The sequence below is a fragment of the Gavialis gangeticus genome, unplaced genomic scaffold (assembly GCF_001723915.1).
Source record: "Gavialis gangeticus isolate Ggan-Ray unplaced genomic scaffold, GavGan_comp1, whole genome shotgun sequence".
Lineage (NCBI taxonomy): Eukaryota > Metazoa > Chordata > Crocodylia > Gavialidae > Gavialis > Gavialis gangeticus.
This window is the reverse complement of record NW_017728996.1, coordinates 51,204,561-51,225,719: the sequence shown is the minus strand read 5'-3', so window position 1 is coordinate 51,225,719 and position 21,159 is coordinate 51,204,561. Positions and strand designations below refer to the sequence as shown.

General features: G+C 42.1%; 1 protein-coding gene across 3 annotated transcripts in view; it reads left to right on the top strand.

Moving 5' to 3' along the window:
• The window catches only part of BBS4 (Bardet-Biedl syndrome 4), an 87,710-nt gene that overhangs the window by 17,308 nt on the left and 49,243 nt on the right, over positions 1-21,159 (top strand). For all 3 annotated transcript variants that reach the window (XM_019504489.1, XM_019504488.1, XM_019504490.1), the window contains exon 2: positions 4,873-4,924. In XM_019504489.1, the coding sequence (XP_019360034.1) occupies positions 4,873-4,924 (52 nt within the window). The remainder of the gene's footprint in view (positions 1-4,872; positions 4,925-21,159) is intronic.

Sequence of the window (21,159 nt, the reverse complement as noted above, 5' to 3'; positions counted from 1 at the left end):
CACTGATGAAGATGTTGGACAGCACCGGCCCCAGAACTGAGCCCTGAGGGACTCTGCTGCACACATCTTTCCAGGTTGACATTAACCCATTCACTGCCACCCTCTGAGTGCGACCCCTGAGCCAGTTTGCTACCCAGTCTACCATGTAATCATCCATGGCAAATCTCCTCAGTTGATTAATAAGGATGCTGTGGGATACTGTGTGAAAGGCCTTCTTGAAGTCCAGATAGATAACATCCACTTTGATCCTGCATCTAAACATTTGGTGGCCTTGTTGTTAAAAAAACAGCAAAACAAAACAAAAAAAAACTGGGTTAGTCAGGCAGGACCTGCCCGCTATAAACCTATGCTGGTTGCCCCTCTGCATCACATTAGCCAGTGGGCTCCCACAGATGTGGTCCTTGATTATTTTTTCTAGAATTTTCCCTGGGATAGAGGTAAAGCTGACCAGTCTAAAGATTGGGACAACATTGGCCCTCTTCCAATCCTCCGGGACCTGACCCGAGCACCATGAGTGCTCATATATCCTTGCTAGTGGTTCAGCTATGGCACTTGCTAATTCCTCCATTACCTGTGGGTGGAGTCCCTCCGGTCCCGGTGATTTGAACACGTCCAGTCCCTCCAAGTGTCCTTTTACCGTGTCAGCACTGACCGTTGGTCAGCCGATGTTCCCCTTGTTGATGTCCATGATGCGTATTGAGGGTTCGTCTAGATTCCTATTTAAAAAGACAGAGACAAAAAACTCATTGAAGAGTTGTGCCTGCTATCTGTCACTAAGCCCCTGCAATAAACAGTGTCAGAACTTATCACAAACCAGTGTCTTGTATCAAAACTTAAATAAGTGTCATTTTACTTGCTGTGGTAAGTCTTCTGTCCTAAGTGTTACTTATGTAAAATTCAGCACACAATAGTGAGACTGTTTTACAGGTGAATCTTTTGAATTGGCCTATATTTCTTCCCTACTGCCATAAAATGTTTCTTTGCTACATCTCTGAACATTTGATAGCCACAATATAAAAGGCATTCAGTCTTGCTCTGGCTTTCAACAGACTAAGTGCAGCCTCATTCATTCAGCTGAGGAGTTTTCCTTCAAATTGATGCGTTACCAACTCCATCATCCTCTGTTGTCAGTGTAATCAGATTATGATTTAATCGTAGAAAGGACTTAGAGTAGCCTGCATGAGGGATTTATGAACTGACAAGAACAAAATGTAATCATCATAATTAGTTTTCTCATTGAATCCAAGTCTTTCTGAAAGTATAAGACAAGAATCCTTCAGTCATGACCTGGGGTATCAAAAAAAGTGTTCATTATCTGATGAGCAGGGTAAATTGTAAGATCTCTGAGAGTTTATCACCTCATTGGGAACCAAAAGCTTTGTGGTATTTGTAACAATATAGCTTGACTTCTCCTGAATTACTTCTAACGTGCAAGGGAAGAATAGCGATATTCCAGTGTGAATGGATTTTCCACTAACGTATTGCAGTCCAGTGTATGTTTCTCAGTGGGAGCCTGATAATGTTAATTGGAGTTTGTGATTAAGTCTGTGCTGTGACATCATCTATTTTAGCAGCATGAAATAGAAAAACAGGATTCAGATATTTTTTAGACTGAACAAAGCAATGGAAAAATTTTTCTGTAGGGAATGAGCATGCTCAGGACCTTGGGGAATAGACAGGACATGGCACAATAGGGTCACTTCCTTCTCTGTCCTTTGCGATTTTATTAAAAAATGCCAGATAGGAAAGGCTAGCATTTAACATGTTTGGATTTTTGGGATATTACAGAATGTCTGGACTAAGTGAAAGGATTTGCTAGGCAGGTTAGAGAAAGGAATTGGGGGAGTTTGACTTTTCTCTCCAGACATCTGTTTAACTATTTTTGAGTTTCTCATTAAACAGCGGTTCATAGATGTGGCATCCAAAAACAGATAAGATCTTAAAGCTTTTCAGAACTAGACACTGGGATGCCAGTAGGATATTTGTCTTTGATTTAGGAAGGAGACTCTGACTACACCAAGTGTAAAATTGGTGCAAATAACCTCTGTTGCAGTGGTATGAGCCTGCTACTTTTATGTAAGAATATTTTGTCCACTCACAGGGTTCGTGGGTTGGTATAATCTGGTGTGCATGCAGGACCAGGATTCTGTCATAGTTCTTGTACGTATGGCCAAGAGCTGTTGCAGATGCAACTGTGTCAGCAAACTATTTCCTGCAAAGAATACCCCTGATGTGGTTTTATTACCTAACATAGATGCCCTGCTTACTAGGAAAATTAGATTTTTTTTTTCTGACAAAAGATACTGAAAGCTGTTTCCCTTGGTGATGCAATGGACAACAGACTTCAGCAGCTGTTGTAGTCAAGCACTACTGATACCTTTTGTGGGATGAACGGTTGGACACTTACTTGACTAACAAAGTTGTTGAACTCACTTGCCCTTTCTTCATCAGTTGAAGTTCTTGCCAAAAACAGCACCTTCTGATTTGATTACAAGAGCTTTTTTCCTGGTCTTGATTGGTTTTCAGAAAACACTTTATTAACATTATGCCCTGTTCCCTGTGCTCTGTGCTGATTTAAAAAATAATTTCTTCAGGGAAAAAGGATTTTGTCCCACAGCTATTTGTTGTGGCATAAACAGGGCCTCATAATGTAATTTAATGGAATGTAGTTACACTTTTGTGCATTGATGAATGAGTTGCCTCTTTAGCTATATATTTCTCATGTATCATTTACTGCAGGCAATAAAAGCTATTAAAAGCTCATAGAAAAGGAGGAAAAAATTAATGATGGCCAATCATACACTTACAGTATTCATATGTATTTAATGGAGAATGTCTACTCTTTGCCTCAGACAAAAAAAATATCCTGATGCCTTTATAACAATAATCTGTGTGGACAGCAAAACATTAAACACATGGTAATTAAACACAAAGGTCCAAACGACTGCATTGCTACAGGTAATAAATACCATCATTCAGATTGGCTCTTGGGTCAGAAGGCTGGATCAGCTGCAAATCTCAACAGTTTGGTTGTGGCATAACAAAGCCTTTAAATTCTGTGCATCCCCAGTCACCAAATGGCAACGCTAACATGTGGGTAACTTTACTGTCAAATGATGTGATTTTATTTTCACCTAATCAGTCTATTTGGGAATATTTTTATTGAGGAGGCTGTTAGCTGAAGAGACATCCCAAGAAATATAACTTGTCCTTGTTGTGTGATTTCATTTCTGAAAAATGAGTGAGAAAAAGATAGGGTGACTTTTGCACATTTGTGCATCAGTGATTCCTGATCAAATTGTCTCAGCTTACCAGTCAATAGGTGTTTGGTTTCTGAATGCAAACTCCTCAAACTTACATGAGGTCAAACTGGATTCTTTCCTTTTTGGATATAATCACTAGCAATGAAGTTCTCAGTCAAATTCTGCTGTTAGTGACTCCACTCCAACCCCAAGAGCTTAAAAATGTGTCTTTATAAGGGCAACTTTATTGTCTTTAGTGGGATAGCAGAGACTAATTTTTTGGTAATGCCTGACAGGGAAGAGAATCCAGCACACTTGTAGTATTATCTCACAGGAGTGAAAAGCAAGACAGAAGGGCTGATCCTGAGTTCATTCAGGAAGCAGATCTCTTCAACTGGAACACATTGCTTTTTGCCAGTTTCCAGAGTAAAAACGCCAAGGAGCATGCTTTTTGCGGCTATATAGCTCTGCAATAATGCTTTTCCTTTGTTGAATGCCTTCCTCAACTACCCAAGTACTTGTCTTCCTTAACTGTCTAGAGAGACTGAGATCTAAGAGTACCAAAAAGATCTTATTTTGTTAAAATAGATCTTTCCTCTTTGCAGTCAGCAAGGCACATCCATTATATGTGAGGTCTGCTGCAGGCAGTACTTGTAGTTTTGCTTGAGATATCTGACATCCTTCAAATTAAACACTTGTGTGTTCAGGGTTTTGCCACAGTCAGAACCAGCGGCCTGAACTAGATGGGCTTGCTCCACGGATTCCAATACCTGTTTTGTCTCTGTAAAAAGATCTCTTTGCTACCACTTAGCAGTTTAACAATTAGCTTTGCATCAAACGCAGTGTGGAAACAAGTTGGTTTAAGCTGGCAGGGATGCTGAGCATTTTACTTTATCAGAAGGAGGATCACTTAAGTCCTTCCTTTGGATCATAGCAGAGTAATTATTGTAGATTTTGTTGCCTAATCAAGAAAAGGCAGTATGTTGAGATATGAAAATGAGACCACCCTTTTTAAGTGCTTGGTGCTGCCTATGATCTTCAGACTATCCCAGAGAGCCTTTTGAAATCCCCTGTTAATCAAACATTTCTTAGAGCTGGCTATTCTCATTAAAGGCCCAATCCAAACCCTTGCTCTTACGTGTAGTCCTAGTGATTTCAGTGGGACTACCCATAACTGAGGAGAACCTTTCATTCTCCTCACTTTGGAACCACTAAACACCCAGTGTTGTAATTAGATTTGTAGATCTTGTGGAGCAGACACTCCCAGTATGATTTTAAAGAGCTTTTTTATATGGCAGAATATTTCTATGATCCAAATGCAGTTGTCATTCTTCTGTTTTTTAATAAATATAGGTACACTAACGAAACTGTCTCTAGCTGACAGTGAAAGCAGCTGTATTTATAAAGAAAAGAGGATTTTCTCAGTCTATACAAATAGCAGAAATCAGAAGTTGGTTTCTGTTAGAAATAACTTGCATCTGATTGGATAATTTCTGTTTAGCAAGGATGCTGTTATTTTTGCTTCATCCTTTGAGATCCATTGGCTGTCCTCCTAGGATTTTTTTCACTGGAGATTCCTTTGGGAATTTTGCCTGATGTATTTTGACTCTCTCCTTTTCTGCCATTTCAGGTTTCTTCATTTCCAGTGGCTAAAGAACCCCAGAAACCTCGACCCAAAAAAGGTTTGTTTTAAGATTTGTTTACAAGGGGCTCTCTTAGCCAAGATGACTGAAAAATTACTCTGTAATGTCTGCAGTGGTCTGATATGTAAAAAGGGTTCATGCTGGAAACAGATGGGACTATTTAGATTGCAAGCCCTTTGGGTCCAGTTCTGTCTTTTTGTTCGGCATTTGTACAGGGCCAACTACAACGGGCCCTGATCCTAGGCACTGTGGTAATACACGTAATAAATAATAGTATCTTCATTTCATTCTTGTTCAACATCTGTTTTGTAAAATCGTTTACTTACAGAGGCAATATTTACTTATTGTACTATCGTCTGTTATAAACTTTGTAAAACTTTCTAAAAAACCACTTATTGTATTAGTAAGATACTTTCTGGACTGCTCATCTGCTTGTTTTTCATTTATCTTCCTTCTTGAGTAAGGTGTTTGTTTATTGCAGATTCTGTAAACTCTTAAATTCTTAAAATGTCTTGCCATAAAAATGCTAGTGCAGGACCTCACAATCCTGGAGTTTCATTAGGTTTGTTTTTGTTTTGTTTTTTCTTTTTTATGTGAAGTTTGTTTGGTTTGGAAGTAAAAAGATGTGTCTGAGGAAAGGCTTCCACAACTAACCACTCCCTCTGATATATATTTGGGTTTTTATAAATGTAAGCAAGGGCTTCCTTTGTCCTACAAAGCCTTTCTTATTGCATTATGGAATGGGGGAAAAACCTAGCTTGACACTTGGATCCTAGACAGAGGTTGTAGAGCTGACAGCTCTAAAACAGTATTTTTCTTTGCACATAGAGCAAATTGAATCAGGAAGTCATTGAAGTACAATTAATAGTGAAATCAACAATGCCATTAGCCACACCTTTAAAACAAGTTACTTCACATCTTACTTTAGTTCATTGATATTGGGGATGCATGTCAGAATGGACTCTGTCCCTCTCTTTGTGACATCCGTGATATTCGCCATTATGGGAGACAGCCTTAATGATAACTTGTCGCAATACCTTTTCTGATGTTCATGTAAATAGGAGTTTATTTGACAACTGTGCACTGTGCCAAAACCGCTGGCTTCCAAAGGCAATGCTTTTTGTTCATCACACTGGAATTCTGCTATGGCTGAGTCCACGAAGTCAGAGAAACTTTTTGTCTCCTGAATGGAGGCCAGACGGACTGAAAGTATGTATGGCTCCTAGTTTCACCAGCCAAATTTTAGCACTTCAGCAACAGCATACCTCAAGCATAAAGATCCTTCATGGATTTTCAGAACCCAGATCTAAAGTTGGCCTGTGCAATGAGGTCAAGCTTCTCTGCAGTTTACTGACTCCCACCTGGAGTTGAGAGAAAGAGAATTACTGTGTCAGGTCTCTCACAAAGTAGTTCAGCCAAAAATCCCCTTTGCTCTGAAAGAGATTTCTTGGCAGTCAACTGTGACTATATTTTCATCAGATGACCAACCTGTGACTTCATGGAAAGACTGATCCTTTTTAGTCATGTTTTTCTGGAAGGCTTTCTAGCCTGATCTCTTCCCCTTAATGTCTGCTCCACCCCTTCCTTCTCCCCCCTCCCCCTACCTGCAGTGATGTTCAGGTGTATTATGTCATAGTTGCATTAATTATGTATGGTTGAAGGATCTTTGTCCTTTTGTCTTTTTCTAAAGCACCATCTCCCTGAACAGGACTATAAATGTAGCAGTTGTAAAGGGCAAAGAATGAACTAGCATTTGGACTCCTCTTCTTGCGGTTGGAGATCTATTTTGCCATTCCTTTGCCATTTATATGTAATTTAAAAATCCAAAAGGAGAGATGTGGCCCTCAGCATAGTAAAGCCGTGAAGGTGGGCTGTGGAAGAAGGTGGCTTGCCTCCATCAATTTGGTTGCTAAACTGTTATTCAAGTGTCTGTCTTCTCCTTTGTGCATAATTTGATATGGGTGGTCAGGAAAGGACTAACTCTGGTAGTTAAGACTTTTTTGATGGGGCCACCATTATGACAGGTAGGATTTGTGTTATGTGCAAGCTTTTGACCAAGGCTAGGAATAGGCATTACACATAAACCAGTTTAAGTGATCAGAAACTGGTTTTAAACTTGTAACAGAACAGACATTCATTGCACATAAACCAGTTTCAAAATGGCTGAAGCTGGTTTGAGATAAACCTGGTTGAATGTAGTATCAGACTTAACTGATTTAGCTCAAACCAGTTTGTGCAATGTCTGTCCCAGACTGCTTCCTGGTTTAACTTAAACCAGCATGAATGACATGTGCCCCGAAGGCTGGCGGGGGCATGGTGCTGGTGAGGGTGTGGCGGTGGTGAGTGGGGAGCTTCTGCAGGTGGCCATGGTGGCGACAGGCTGGCGGGGTGGGCAAGTGCCAACCAGTGAGCAGGGAGCTCCCGCAGGCAGCCGCAGCGGCGGTGGGGGCAGGGGTGGCCGCTGGTCAGAGACCACCCGCAGATGCCACTGGCAGAGTCGGCGGGGGGGTGAGTGGCAACCACCTGCAGGCACCACCAGCAGCATCAGCAGCGCTTCTGTCAGGGGGTGCACTGCCAATCTCAGGGGGTGCACATGTACCCACATGCACCCCATACGCATCACCAATGTAAACCAGAGTCCCACAGCCTCCGGGCATGCTCTGTGGGCTGTGCTGTCTGCTCCAGTGGATCAGGGCTGGCCCCGCCCCTCTGCTCTCCAGCTGGAGAGGGGACAGGCAGGGGTGTGGGTTTGGCCAGAGAAGTTTAATTTCCCCCTCCCTGTCCCACTGGCAGGGACCCGAGCTGGGTTTGCTAGGTGTTCCCCCCTCACTGTTACGGAGGCAGGCCAGTGTGGCCCCTCAGGCAGAGGGGGCAGGGAGGGGGGTTATTCTCCCCTCTATCTCCACTGCCCCTGGGGGACCACACCCAGGTCTGCCCACCCTGACCCCCACCACCACTGAGCGTGGAATAAGCCTCCTTCTGTCCCCTCTGCCAGATGCCAGAGGGAGGTGGAATAACCCCCATCCCTGCCCCCCACAAAGGGGCCCTGCTGGCCACTGCAGCGGCGAGGGGGCAGGGCCCTTGATGGGAGCAGCAGCCCCTGTCATAGCGTCGGGGAGTGTGAACGCCTTCCCAGCGGAGACACTGCGCTGCCTGGGGGGCAGAGCTGCGGCAGACTGTGCGCAGCAACACCAGGGCCTGGATGGGGCCAGGGCCCTCCAAACTCCCCCCAGCGCTGTGGTCCATAGCAGCTTTCCTGCAATGCACTGCCACTCCCCCTTCCCCCTCCACCAGGAAGGGGCTCACACTTTGGGAAACCGTGACAAGGGCTGCTGCCTCCGTCATGGTCGCTTCCTCATGGTCACTTCCCCCTCGCTGCTTCAGTGGCTGGGTGGGGTGGGCCACATGCCACTGGCAGTGCCCCTTGTGGGGCACAGAGAGTGGGGTTATTCCCCCTCTGTCCCTGGGGCACCGTAGCAGGGTCTGCCTGGCTTGGTTGCTGCCGCCGCTCAATCTGTCCTCAGAGCAAGCAGTGGGATAAGTCTGCTCCTGCCCCCCTCCCTGTGGCATCTGATGGAGGGGGTTTTTCCCACCACTTGCCCTGAGCACAGAGCGAGCAGCAGCAGTCAGGGCAGTGGGGGGCAGGGTGGGCAGACCTAGCTGAGGTTCCCCAGGAGCAGTGGGGGTAGAGGGGAGAATAACCCCCCTCCCTGCCCCCTCTGCTTCGTGGACCACACTGGCCCACTGCTGCAGCAGCGAGTGGGGAGCACCCAGCAGACCTGGCTCAGGTCCCTACCAGTGGGACGCTGAGTGGGGAATTAAACCTCTCTCTAGCCAGTTAGGTCTGGGTTGACCACGGCTCCTCAGCCCAGCTTCCCTGCAGCCAAGGGCACACTCTAATGCCCTCCAGCTCCTGGCCTGAGCAACTTCAGGTATGTACCCACAGTGCCTCAGTTCAGAGGGAATGTCTGTGCAGTGACAAACTGGTTCAACCTGGGCAGGTTAGACTAACCTACAAAGGTCGAATCAGTTCATGCTCTGGCTTTTTGAATGTCTGGCCCTACCCAAAATGCCTATGTAGTAAATCTTTGAGGAAGACGTTTGGGAAACATTTCTGAAATCTTGAATATTCTGCATGCTAACACTATGAACATCTTTCTTGCGGTATTTAAAGGGCAGTACTCTGTTCCAAATGGAGATGTCATCTGTTTGGCCATCAAGCCACAACACCTCTCAGCCTTCAGCTGGCATTTAAAGAAAATTGGAAATCAGAGTTCTTTAAGAATTAAGTGATTTTGATATTGCTTAGCATAAATTCAATTTAAGGAATAACATGGAGCAGCCATACTAGAAGTGTGTGTGACACTAGACAGTGAATCAGTTTTGCATTTCCAATGCAGTCTTTGGACAGCAGGTATGTTACTGTCAGGCCACTCCTGCAATATCGTGTGCACTTGGGAGCACCTTGCTGTTAGGTAGTGATGGAGAAATGAGAGGGAATTAACTCGTATTGCTCCTCTCTGATTGGAAGACTGGGTAAGTGGAAGTGTGAGGAAACACTTGAGCTACGTATGTGTGTGGCTTGGCAAAGGGACAGCTCAAGGGAAATACAAATATCCTACTCTAGTTATTTATAGGCCTGAACCTCTGCTGTACAGCAGTACAGCTCTATTGCCTTCATCAGTTAACTTAAAATGGTCTCTGTTTTGAAAGGAGAATTGGGCCTGTGAGACTTTATTTTTTAAAATCAAAATAACATCTCTTGATCTAGAATTGGTACCTGGAATGCCTCATGGGTTTTTGGTGAAAAGCTTTGAATACTTGGTGCTTTGCCAGATCCTGTTTGGCCTGCATTGCTTTTAGTGCAGTGAGCAAAAGCTGATTTTGTCTGTCTGCTTACTATACTAATCTCTTGAAAAGGAGGGCAAGAGCAAGATTTGTATTAGGAAATGGTATAACAGTGGTGTGTGTGTGAGTGTATGCGTGAGAGGGCGAGGGGGTTAGTGTGGGGAGGGAGGGGGGGAAGCCAAGTTTGTGTGGACTTCTGTGCAAGGCAAGAGAGAGGAGTTGGGAAGGAAGAGCTGTGTTCCTTTCCAGCAGTTCATTCTAGTACTTCACCAGAGTCTCAGGATGAAGAGAGCCTGCTGTAATGAAGCAGCCTGTTCTCGTTCAGCCAAGACATGATGAACTAAATTAAGAGACTAGAGAGGTCTGCATAAACTTTGCTGTATGAAAAAGTGTATTTAAACTTGTTCCAAATGAACCCTGTCCAAGTACCCACGTATCACAGGCCAATTTTACCTTGGAAAAGTTTCCATTTCATTTGTATTTTATTTTCAAATAAAATAAGTTATTCCATTATTTGACAAGAGAAGTTAATCTGCTGAGTTTATCTCATAAAAACCTATTTGTATTTGTGCAGGATAGAAGACAGCTTTTAAATTGCCTTTCATGAAAGTATGGGTTCTGTTTCTTAATCATAATTGAAAGGGCAAAATACAGATTTAAAAGCTAGCTATAGGCAGTTATTTAAACATAAGGGAAGCTGCTTCCACCAAGTCTGAAGCTGACACACACAATGCTTCAGGAGTACTATTACTAGACAACTATAGAAGAACTGATTTCACGTTGCTGTCATAGTGCCTTCCTCACTTTGCTGTAGAGTTGGGGAGTCAGCTTCTTTCTCTGCAAGCTTGTCCTGGACAGAAACCCAGAACCAGTCTCCCCCAAGCTGCTTTCAGGACTCTTTAAAAAGATTTACCATGGGCTGAAAGGCAGAATTTTAGTTCCGATTATCTGCATGTCAGGGCTAACGTGTCATATGGCTGTTTGGTTGTTAGATGCTGGAAGGCTAAAATTGAATGGTGTCTTTTTCACAGTCCTGTTCAATCCAAAAGCTCAGTGATGAGTCTTCTCTGAATGTGTAAATGTTCTGGGGCAGACTGGGGGGAAGGGGATGCAGCAACCTTGTTTCAAATCTCTGAAATCTAACTCTCTAAATTGTAAAGGGATTGGTGGGAGGTGAACCCTTTGGAGCCCCTGGTTGTATGTTCAGTGCCCACCATTATTCAGGAACTGACACGTTAGTAGCTAAAACCATTCATTATTTTGTCTTTTACCCCCAGTGGGGAGAACTGCTCTGAAAATCAATTCTCTTTGTTGCCACATCAAGATCTATAGCTCTCCTTGTGTTGATATTCTTTTTCCCCAAGCAATTGGTGGCACAATAAAGGGAGTCCTGCTTCTTGAAGCGGTATGGAGTTAATATCAGCCTGCTGAGACAGGATTTTAATCTCCCAACTGCATTTTACATTAATCAGATATTTTCTGAAATGCTTTACTGGTTTTGAATTGAAATAGACTAACTCCCATCTTCCCACTTTCCTTTTCCTAAGCTCTGCAATCAAATCATTTTACAGTAATTGATAGTACTATATTGGAGAAGGCTCTTTTTTCCCAGTGTACATTGCTGATTTTACGGAACATAACTCCAATTTATTTCCTTTTATCATGGAAAAAATTATTTACAAAAGGAAGTCCTGGGTTATCCTGTTAGTTCAGTCATGGTTGATTAGGTTTTTGGAATTACTTTAAATATATTGTGTTTCATGCACCAATTTTAGAATCAGTACTTTGCTCAGATACAACTGTGGCCTTCCTATAAGAGGGTAAAAGAGCTTTAAATTGGATCCCAATTATTTTTTTTTAAATATAGGAGATGTAGCATAGCAAAGCATAACAGAGTTGCTTTCTTCTTTGCAGTCTCTATACAGTGAAAATTGAGGATGCAGTTCTGTTGGATTATGAAGAAGTAGATTGCTAGGGAGGCATCCTGCTTTCTCTTTGCTTATCCAAAGGACTCATGTAGTTTATTTTCTAAGTGGCAGTCTTCCAGTGTGAATTATAAGGGCCCTCTGAGTATGAAAGATAAGTGTTCCCTGAATTCCTAGCCTTTCTTAAATCATATGCAAGCATTCTCTAGTGATTAGAGCAGGGTGTCTTCTCCTAAATTGGCCTCTGATTCACTGTGGTCTTAAGCAACTCACTTCACCTCTTTTTCTCATTTTCCCAAATGAGAATCCATGAGTGGATTTAATATTTAGTTACCAAACATAGATGTTGTGGGACTTTGTAAATGCTAGCAGAGTGTTTGAGACCTTGGCTAGAGGATTCTGTAGAAGCACTGACTGTTATCATCTCACACTGATTTCTGTACTGTCACTTCTAAAGGAGTAATGGCCAGCACTGCAGGATAAGTGAAAGTTGGATCTGTGCAACAGCCTAGGGAAGTTTCATTCCAATACAATGCAGTAAAAACTATCTGACCAGGGATCTTTAACATGTTTGTCACAACAGGGAATCACTGTACAGGACCCTCTCAACCTCCTCCTTTCATAAAGTTTAAAATCAATAAAAAATTCAGCACCCAAAAGTGTTTAAAGAGGTATAACTAATTTAATCTTTTACTGCCAGGGGAATTGGTAACTTAAATTTTTGCATGGTGTCCTTAAATAACACTACAGTATAGTGAAACTTCATGTGTAGAGTACCGGAAACTTCATGTTATGAGGCCATATGAGTAAAATATATGATCATCATCATGAAGTTAACTTTAAATAGTTCTGCTGAATTAGAGCCTAATACTACTTATGTGCCTTGGATATTATCAACAGTTTTACTTTAGAATAAATTAAGTGCCTGGATGTTTCAGGACCTGTGAGTATCTACCTTGTATTCTTTAGGCAACTTCTGGCAGCATAGTATTTAATTTACCATGGTATCAAGTCAAAACATCACATAGCTCCAAGGTGGGATTTTGAACCTGCGGGACTGAAGGAAAGAGTTTTTGTGGGTGATATTTTTTATTGGATCAGCTGCATGGCTGGGATAGATTTAGACAATCTTTCAGGTATCTCTGAACCCTTCTTCAGATCTCTGACATTTATTTGATCTTTAATATACTCTCCATTGCTGAGACACATTTAGTTACTTCACTAAGATTAAAACAAATGATTAAACACGTTTATCAAATATATATGCATGAGGATCCACGATTCTGTGTGCAAATAACAGGCTACAACATGAGTTGGCTATTGCAGAAAAGTGGAATAATAGGAATGGAAGAAGCCTGTGGTGTAAAACTGTTTTAAAAGTGTAGTTATAATCTGTATACCAAGAGTTATTCCAGCTATCCCAATGTGTGGCTTAAAATTGTCAGTTACTCAGCACAGAGATTTGATTCACACACCATTGACCTCTATATACTGTTCCCACAGCTAATGTCAATGTGACAGATTACAGTTTTCTTTCTAGAGCTGGATTTTGAAATTTTCCTAAGCAATTTGCATTGCTCTTGTCGAGATAAATTTGGTTGGTATTTAGTATGCAGTAATATTAATAGTCTCCCTCTTTTATATTTATATAGACATGGTGTTTGTTTTTGAAGGGGAGAAAACAGTTAATGATTTAAAATATGTTATTATTAAAAGCCATATCTCTTGATCTGCCAAACACTAATTCAAGTCCTGCTTCATCTGGTATTGATTTTTTTCATATGGGCTTTCAGAGATAAAACTCAAAATCCACATTTTGTCTCATGACTCGTGGTTAATAAAGCAACTTCAGATTATACAAAAATTGACAAATGATGAGTAGTGATCTCTCCTTGGACATGCCTGACTCCATCTCCAGGCAGATGAACTGATGGGAAGCATTCATGTTCCTGGAAATATTCAGACTGTTCAATCCATTAGAACAGCGCTAACTTTTTAGCATTCTGCTGAGTTGATTTTGTGCGCTGTGGAGATGGCCCTTTCTGAACTCCTGATATTTTCAAATCAATATAAATCCATTCCTTCAGCCAACTTCAAAGCTGTCTTTGAAACTGTGAAAGTGAAACTGCCTGAGAAATCCAGGTAAAAACAAAAACTCAGAATTAAATTAATTAATGCTTTTAAGTGTGCCAAATAGAGAAGATCTTAAAAGAATGTAAAAAAGGAACACCAAGGCAATTCTCATAATAATAATTTTTTTTTTAGTTAGAGGTAAGTAAGTTTTTTGGCCCATCTTAACCTAATAAGCCTGAAGGAGAATTTTTTTTTTGTTTTAAATATATGTTACTTGGGTACATACTTCACTATATAATACATTCTAACCTTCATATCATGCATGCACATTATCATGCACACTTTGACTCAGTATCTGATGTAGATATTGTTGAATAAAGAGGATTTTTAGTTTAAGTTGCCATTTTAAAGGGGAATATTTGTCTGGACTCTTTTCACTGAATTTCCCTTTTTACGGAAAATCTGTAGATTCTCTCATAGATGTAATTCCCTGCCCATGTTATGATTGCAGCCTAAATCTCTCATACATTGAGGAGTGTGGAAGTTAAGACTGAACATGCCAATACAGTTCTGCCCCCTTGTGTGCATTCATTTAAATCTCTGTATGATCAAGTATGTCAAATAATATAGTAAAATACTTTTTTCCCCCCTACAGAGTAATGTCCTAGTGATTTCAGCATAGGACCGAAAATCAGGCAGTTCTAAATTTTAATCCTGATGTTTGCCATTTGGCATGTCACTTAACTACACAGGTTCAGTTTCTCTGCCTGTAAAAAAAAAAATGAAGGTCCTCATCAACATCTCAGGTGTGTTGTGAAGCTTTAATAGATGATGACTGAGAAGTGTCATAGAAGTAGTACTTAGTATTATTAGGGAATGCAACCTCAAAAAACATGTTATCAAAGGGTATGTTATCAGAGGATGATTTCCTGACTTCTGAGTTCTTAAGCATGGAGCTTTAATGTTCTGCACAAACATAAAGTTTTGACTTGTGATTTAATTTTGTGGGTTTTCTGAAACAGGAATGAGAAAAGTTAGGGGAGAGGTTGGAACAACTTGTTTGGCTGTGATCAGGGATAGACACCATTTTGCTGGAGTGGCCTTCCCCTTTTTTACAATACTGCCCTTTCTGTTCCTGCAGTTTCCTGCCTCATTCTCCACCTGCACCTTCAACTTCTGCAACAGCTGGGGCAGGGATCTTGCAGACAGCAGCATCATTCACTGCACCATCTCAGTTCATCCCCCTGAGCATCACTGAGTGCATACAATGAGGCAGCAGTTCTTTTGGAAAAACTAGTAGTAACATGTGATTATGTATTTGAAGACTGTTTCTTAATGCTCATGAACAAGATGGGAAATATTCAGCTGGCCTGGAAAATTTCAGCCTGAATGACTAAAGTTTGGAAAATTTATATGCAATTCAAGGGAAGTGATTCTTCCCCTCTATGCTGCACTGGTGAGGCCACATAAGGAGTACTGGGTCCAGTTTTAAGCCCCACACTACAGAAAGGATGTGGACAAGTTGGAGAGAGTCCAGCAGAGGGCAACAAAAATGGATCAGGGGCTGGGGGCATGTCTTATAAGGAGAGGCTGAAGTAACTGGGCTTATTTAGTCTGGAGAAGAGAAAACGGGGTTTAGTAGCAGCCTTCAACTACCTGAAGAGTGATTCTAAAGGGGATGGAGATGGACTGTTCTCAGTGATAGTAGATAACAGAACAAGGAGCAATGGTCTCAAGTTGTACCAAGGGAAGTTTAGGTTAGATGTGAGGAAATCCTTTCTCATCAGGAGGGTAATAAAACACTGGAACAGGTTACCCAGAGAGGTTGTAGAATCTCCATCCTTGGAGGTTTTTAAGACCTGGGTAAACAAAGCCTTGGCGGGGATGATGTAGTTGGGGTTCGTCCTGCTTTGAGCAGGGGGTTGGACTAGATGTGACCTCCTGAGGTCCCTTCCAACCATCATTTTCTATTACTCTAATTATACTTTTTAATAGGGAGTGTTAGACCACTCTCTAAATTATAAACTTTGGTGCTAGAGCTGAATGGAATACCTTTATGATATTTACTAAAGCAGTTATATTTCCTTGGGATTTATTTCATTTCTAGCAGAACATTTCAGAGGAAGTCACTCTTGAATCAGCACATTTTGTCACTTTTTTTTAAAATAGGAAAAATATTTCTTATCCTAACTCAGAAATGGCTTAAAGGTTATAGCTCTAACTTCCACACAGAAATACCGCTTTCTGTTTACAGTATCTATTCAATGTTATAGGCATTTTTTTTAAGAGGGGCAGTTTTCCCCAGCATACATTGTCGCAATTTTATGGTAGTCCCTTTTTAATGCTAAGGACCAAAGCTGCTTTTCTAAGCCCTCAATCTGATTCCGGCACAGTTTTTCAGCTAACCCCACTAACACACAAAGATTCACTATTAAAAGTGTCTCACTTGGAAAATGGGAGGGAGACTGCCAGCTTTGAGCAGGCAAAACCTCTGCCTTTTTGCTGGTGTGGTCCTATGTCCATTTTAAACTACTCTTCAGGCTACGTTTCATAGCTAACGAGTTCTGGAATCTAAACTGCAAGAATAATCCTGAATAATCCCTACCTGCAGGAATTAATTTTGCTGTTCAGTTCTAGACTTTATTCCCCAAAAAGTTGTTCCATCTTCTCCCATTGTCTACATGAAAAATGCTACACTTCCTTCCTTCACTCCTGCAATCCATGTCGTATTGGATGTGGCACCTAGGAGTGTCTCAAGCGCCCCTTTTCCACTTCCATCTTGGATCTCCCTTTTCCTGCTTTTCACCCTTTCTACATTGTTGAAGCCACTCTTGCCTGCAGTCTTGACACCTACTCTCTTCTTTCCTTAGCATTGACCTCTCTACTGCTTGCAACAGGGTCAGTCATACTCTCCCGCTTGATACATTGTTCTTTCTTGGCTTCTCTTCTTTTACTTGTTCTTCTGCTTTAAGTCTCTGTCTTGATTGTGGCCTGCTTTCTTCTTGCTCTCTCCATATGACACGTGTAGAGCTGTTCTGTGCTATATGCTGATTTGGACCATCACATTCATTACCAGCCATCTTCAACTACCATATTTCTGCCAGCGACTCACAAATCTGCATGCCCACTCCTTTTCTATCTCCAGTCAGTCTTGCTTTTCATCTTTTTCTCTGACATCTTGTGATTGCTTCCCCAATAACTTAATGTGCCAAAACTGAACTCAGAATTCTTCCCTGTCCCTTTCCTTAGCAGCATAGATAGCACAACCTCTTCTGTGTCACTGAAGCCATGACCCTGGAAGCACTTTTTAATTCCCCCTTATTTGATTCTCCCTTATTTAATTCCCCTTATTTGACCCTCATTTCCAAATTATCCATATTCTGGATTTTTTGCTTCGGAACCTTACTAATATATGACATTTATTTTCTAGCCAAACAGCAAAAGTCTCATCCAGTGTGCATTAAACCTTCTATGTGAGTGACCACAGTAGAGCTGACCTCTGACCTCTCCAACACCCATTTTTTGCCTTTCCAACTCATACAGAACACACTTGCTCAGTGTTCTGGGCATATTACCCCACTTTTAAACTATCTCCGGTAGCTTCTCTTTCTTCTGCTTTGCATCATGCCCCATCTTCTTGTCATTGCCTAATGTGTCTGGTGTAACTTTTCCCTTCCTTACTAACCTGACTTTGTCTCTTTACATCTGTCCATTCCCTCCACTTGGCCCCATTGATGCATTTATCCCACTGCCACCTCTGCAATCTTGTATACTGCACACAGAAAACTCTTTGAGAGCTAATGCCCCAGGCTGCTTCTCCTCTGACCATTCAAGTACCACTTAAGGACTGATTTCTGCTGGGCAGCTTATACGAAATTAGTCTGTTGTTAACTGAGGGTAGTGAGGAGTAGCTTATCCAAGTAAAAATACAAAAGCAGTGACTGATGCACATTTCAACCTGCTTCTGTCCACTCTGCATACATGCTCCATCTCCTTCCCCTTTATCTTTGAGATACTAATCTCTTTGGAACAAGGCCTGTGTCATTTTATGCACTTAAAAACATCTAGCACATTTTGAGTGCTACCAAAATCTAAACAAAATAAGAGAAAGTATAAGGTTATATTTTGCATTGTCAGGTTTCATGTGTTGATATGTGGTTACATCAAATATGTAATGATCCTGCATTTATATCCTCAGTGACATAATAATATCCTAAATGACTCACTACCTTCTCTCTCCACTGCCTTTGTCCAACCTAGGAACAGCACCGACCAAAGGGAGTACCACCCACTCTTTGGCTATCAAGATGGCAAGTGTGAGGCAAGATCTAAAGATAGAGTGCTTTAAATAGGGTGAAGAGAAATTTTCAAGACTATGACTAAGATTCAGATAACCCTCAAGAGTATTTGGAATGATCATGCTATAGATAACTTTTCTCACTCTAGATTACCCTGAAATATTTAAAATATTTTTTTCCCCCCCATGGTGAACATATACCATATTCTCTCTGTCCATTCTCCCTCATTTGGCTGGGTTGCTCATTTACATGCTCTGGCTACTGCATTGAGAGCTGCTGAGATGAGATGGATACACAGAGACCAGTAGTAATCTATGGTTGGAAACTTGGGAGATATCTTGAGAAGGAAAAATTTGGATGGGAGGGGGAGCCACAAGCCAGTTGTTAAATGCAATTTTTGTACAGCTCTCTGGAAACCTGGTATGAAGGGGCAGTTACACCTGTATAGAAATAATTTCTAAAATATTAATATGTATGCATTTGTAGTTCAATTTCACCCAGGTGTTGTTCCCTGATAGGACTTGGAAATAGTATTTTTAGTATGAAAAACAGGTTAGTGTGCATGTATTCATACAGACATGTCACCACCATCTGTTGAACAGTATCAAAAGTCTTCAGCTATGTCTTACAGACTCTGTCATGCTAATAGCTAATGAAGATTCTCCAAGAGCCCAAGTGATTCAGTCACTGCTGAAATCTGTCATTGTGAAATTCCAAATGCCCACAGCTGTAAAGACCTAGATGACCCCAAGTTTGTCATTCATATGAAGATTCTGCCTTTTTACTTTTAAAGGGTATAGCCTGAGCTGTATGGCTTGTGAAACTTTCTTTATGAAATAATTGATGGACATGTTTGTGAGTTTCAAATAAAAATATTTTTTGTTTGGAATAAATCAGAGTTGTGACCATCTCAGATAAGATCTTATTAAACATTGGGCTAATAACTTTTTAGGTTTCGCAAATAGGAAATGTCGTGGTTTTCCATTTTTTCCATTTGTGGAGTTTGTTGAAGATAGGCTTTTATAGTAACACAGAGCCCTTGGGTTTAACTTTTTGCTTGTTTTCCACTAGGGGGAGGTGTAGAGTCATGAATGTTTGCTTTTTGTTTCAAACAACTGAAAAATAGAAACAGCATCCACACAGGTTTCTCCGTGTATAGTAAAGCTATTTATACATGATAGTAAGATCACAGCTATGAATTATGGCTTCCTTGCCAGCATCAGAATTGTATATGATGAGTTTTATTAACCCCAGATGACTGTAAATAACTAAAAACCATGCAGGTTTATTGCTTGATTTAAAGCCGCTCCTGCAGCGATTTGCAAAAGGAAAGGAAGGGGGAAGGGGACTGGGTTTGATACAGCTTTGGGAGAAGAGAGGTATAAAAAGATCTCTCCTTGTTTTCGTAGTGTATGTACATACATGCACATATACTGTGTGCAATGTGCAGGATATACAATTTTCTATAAAATGGTTTTATATTTTGTTGTATTTGTCTGTCACAGTTAATACATTTTTTTTAATTGTACCTTTGGTTAGGATATTTTCAAACCCCGAAGAAAGAGTTTGTGCATATCATAGGCAATGTTTTTGTAATGATATTTCTTTTAAAGCTGCAATGTACTTGTATTTTTGCAGTCTGCCTTTGAGCAGATGCCATATCTCATGTTGAATCTGTCTGCCTACTTGCCCACCTACAGATTTCGAGAACACTCCATTATTATCAAAGCAGCATATTGTTTTAAATTCTGGACATCTCAATATTAGGGTTCACAAATGCCTTTTATCCATTCTCCATTCTTTACTGTGGGAAATGCAATTCCCCCAGGTATGTAAGGAGTTCATTGTAGTGTTATAGCTATTATATTTTGTTTAAAAAGCCTTATTCCTTTGCAATACAATTTTTTTATGAAGGTCCTGTATCATTATTACTCTTCCTGTTTTAAAAAAATGCATTTTAATTCACTGCATTGACAACTTTTAAAACTGAGGCAAATAGGAAAAGAGGGCAGACATTTTTATTCCTCCAAACCTCTGTCAGATTTAAATAAACATGGCAGTGAAAGAAACGGACTTGAATCTGGAGTGTTAGCCCAGCCCTGGCCAGCTGTCAGCCGTCCCTGAGCTTCATCACACCCCTTAGGAACAGGAAAGTTCCATTTTCTTTCCTTGATAGACTAAGAAATAACCAGGGATCCAGGTTTTCTGCTTCCCACAGAAAAACAGAGAAAACCACGGATTTCCCCCTTTACTGGAGGAAAATGTGTACTTCTCGTTTTAATAGAGAAACGCATGGATTTTGCAGTTTTGCAAAGAGTTCCCTGCAGGCTGGTAGAGCTCCAGCCTGCAAGGGGCTGGGAGGGAGCACGAGGAGGGCGGTCAGGCAGGGGGCACCATGTGTATGTATAGGCACATGGCTGCCAGGCAGCCTGGAGAGCAGCTCCCGCAGGTAAATGGGGTGGATGGAGATTGAGGCCCCCATAAAGAGGGAGGGAGTTTGGCGGGGCTGGGGCTGCTGCCCAGCTGGGCGGTGCATGGGGCTTGGGGCCTGGGGCCACAATGTGTGACTGCAGGACCCCAGCGGGGAGTGGGACACAGCCGTAGGTGGTTTGTCTGGGGCGGGGAGGGGGTTGGCTCCCCACCACTGTATGTCCCCCAGATGTGTGTGGGGCAGGAGTGAGCTCAAGCTGCATACCACAGGCTTGGGCTCCCTGTTGCCCTCCCCGGAGGGCAGAGTGGGGGTGGAGACATGGGGTTGTGCCCCTCACTACTGCCGCGCATGCAGGGGACATGTCGCCAGGGCAGTTCAGAGCTTGCAGCGTCAAGGAGATCCCTGTGCAGCCCTGCTGTGCCCTCCAGTGCCAGGTTGGACCGGCCTGGCAGCAAAGACCCCAGGGGGAGGGCAGCAGAGCAGGAGCCTGAACCCGCAGCAGGCAGCCCACCCCACACCCGCCACGTGCACAGATCTGGGAGTGCATAGAGTGACAGGGAGCCTGATTCCACTCTGCTCTGCAGTAGCTGCCCCCACCTGCTGCCAGGGACAGGAGGCTCTGGCCCCAGGTCCCCGGCCCCGTAGTCCTGGCAGCTGGAGGTCCTCTCTGGCAGGGCTAGGGGTGGGGAGGGGGCTGTG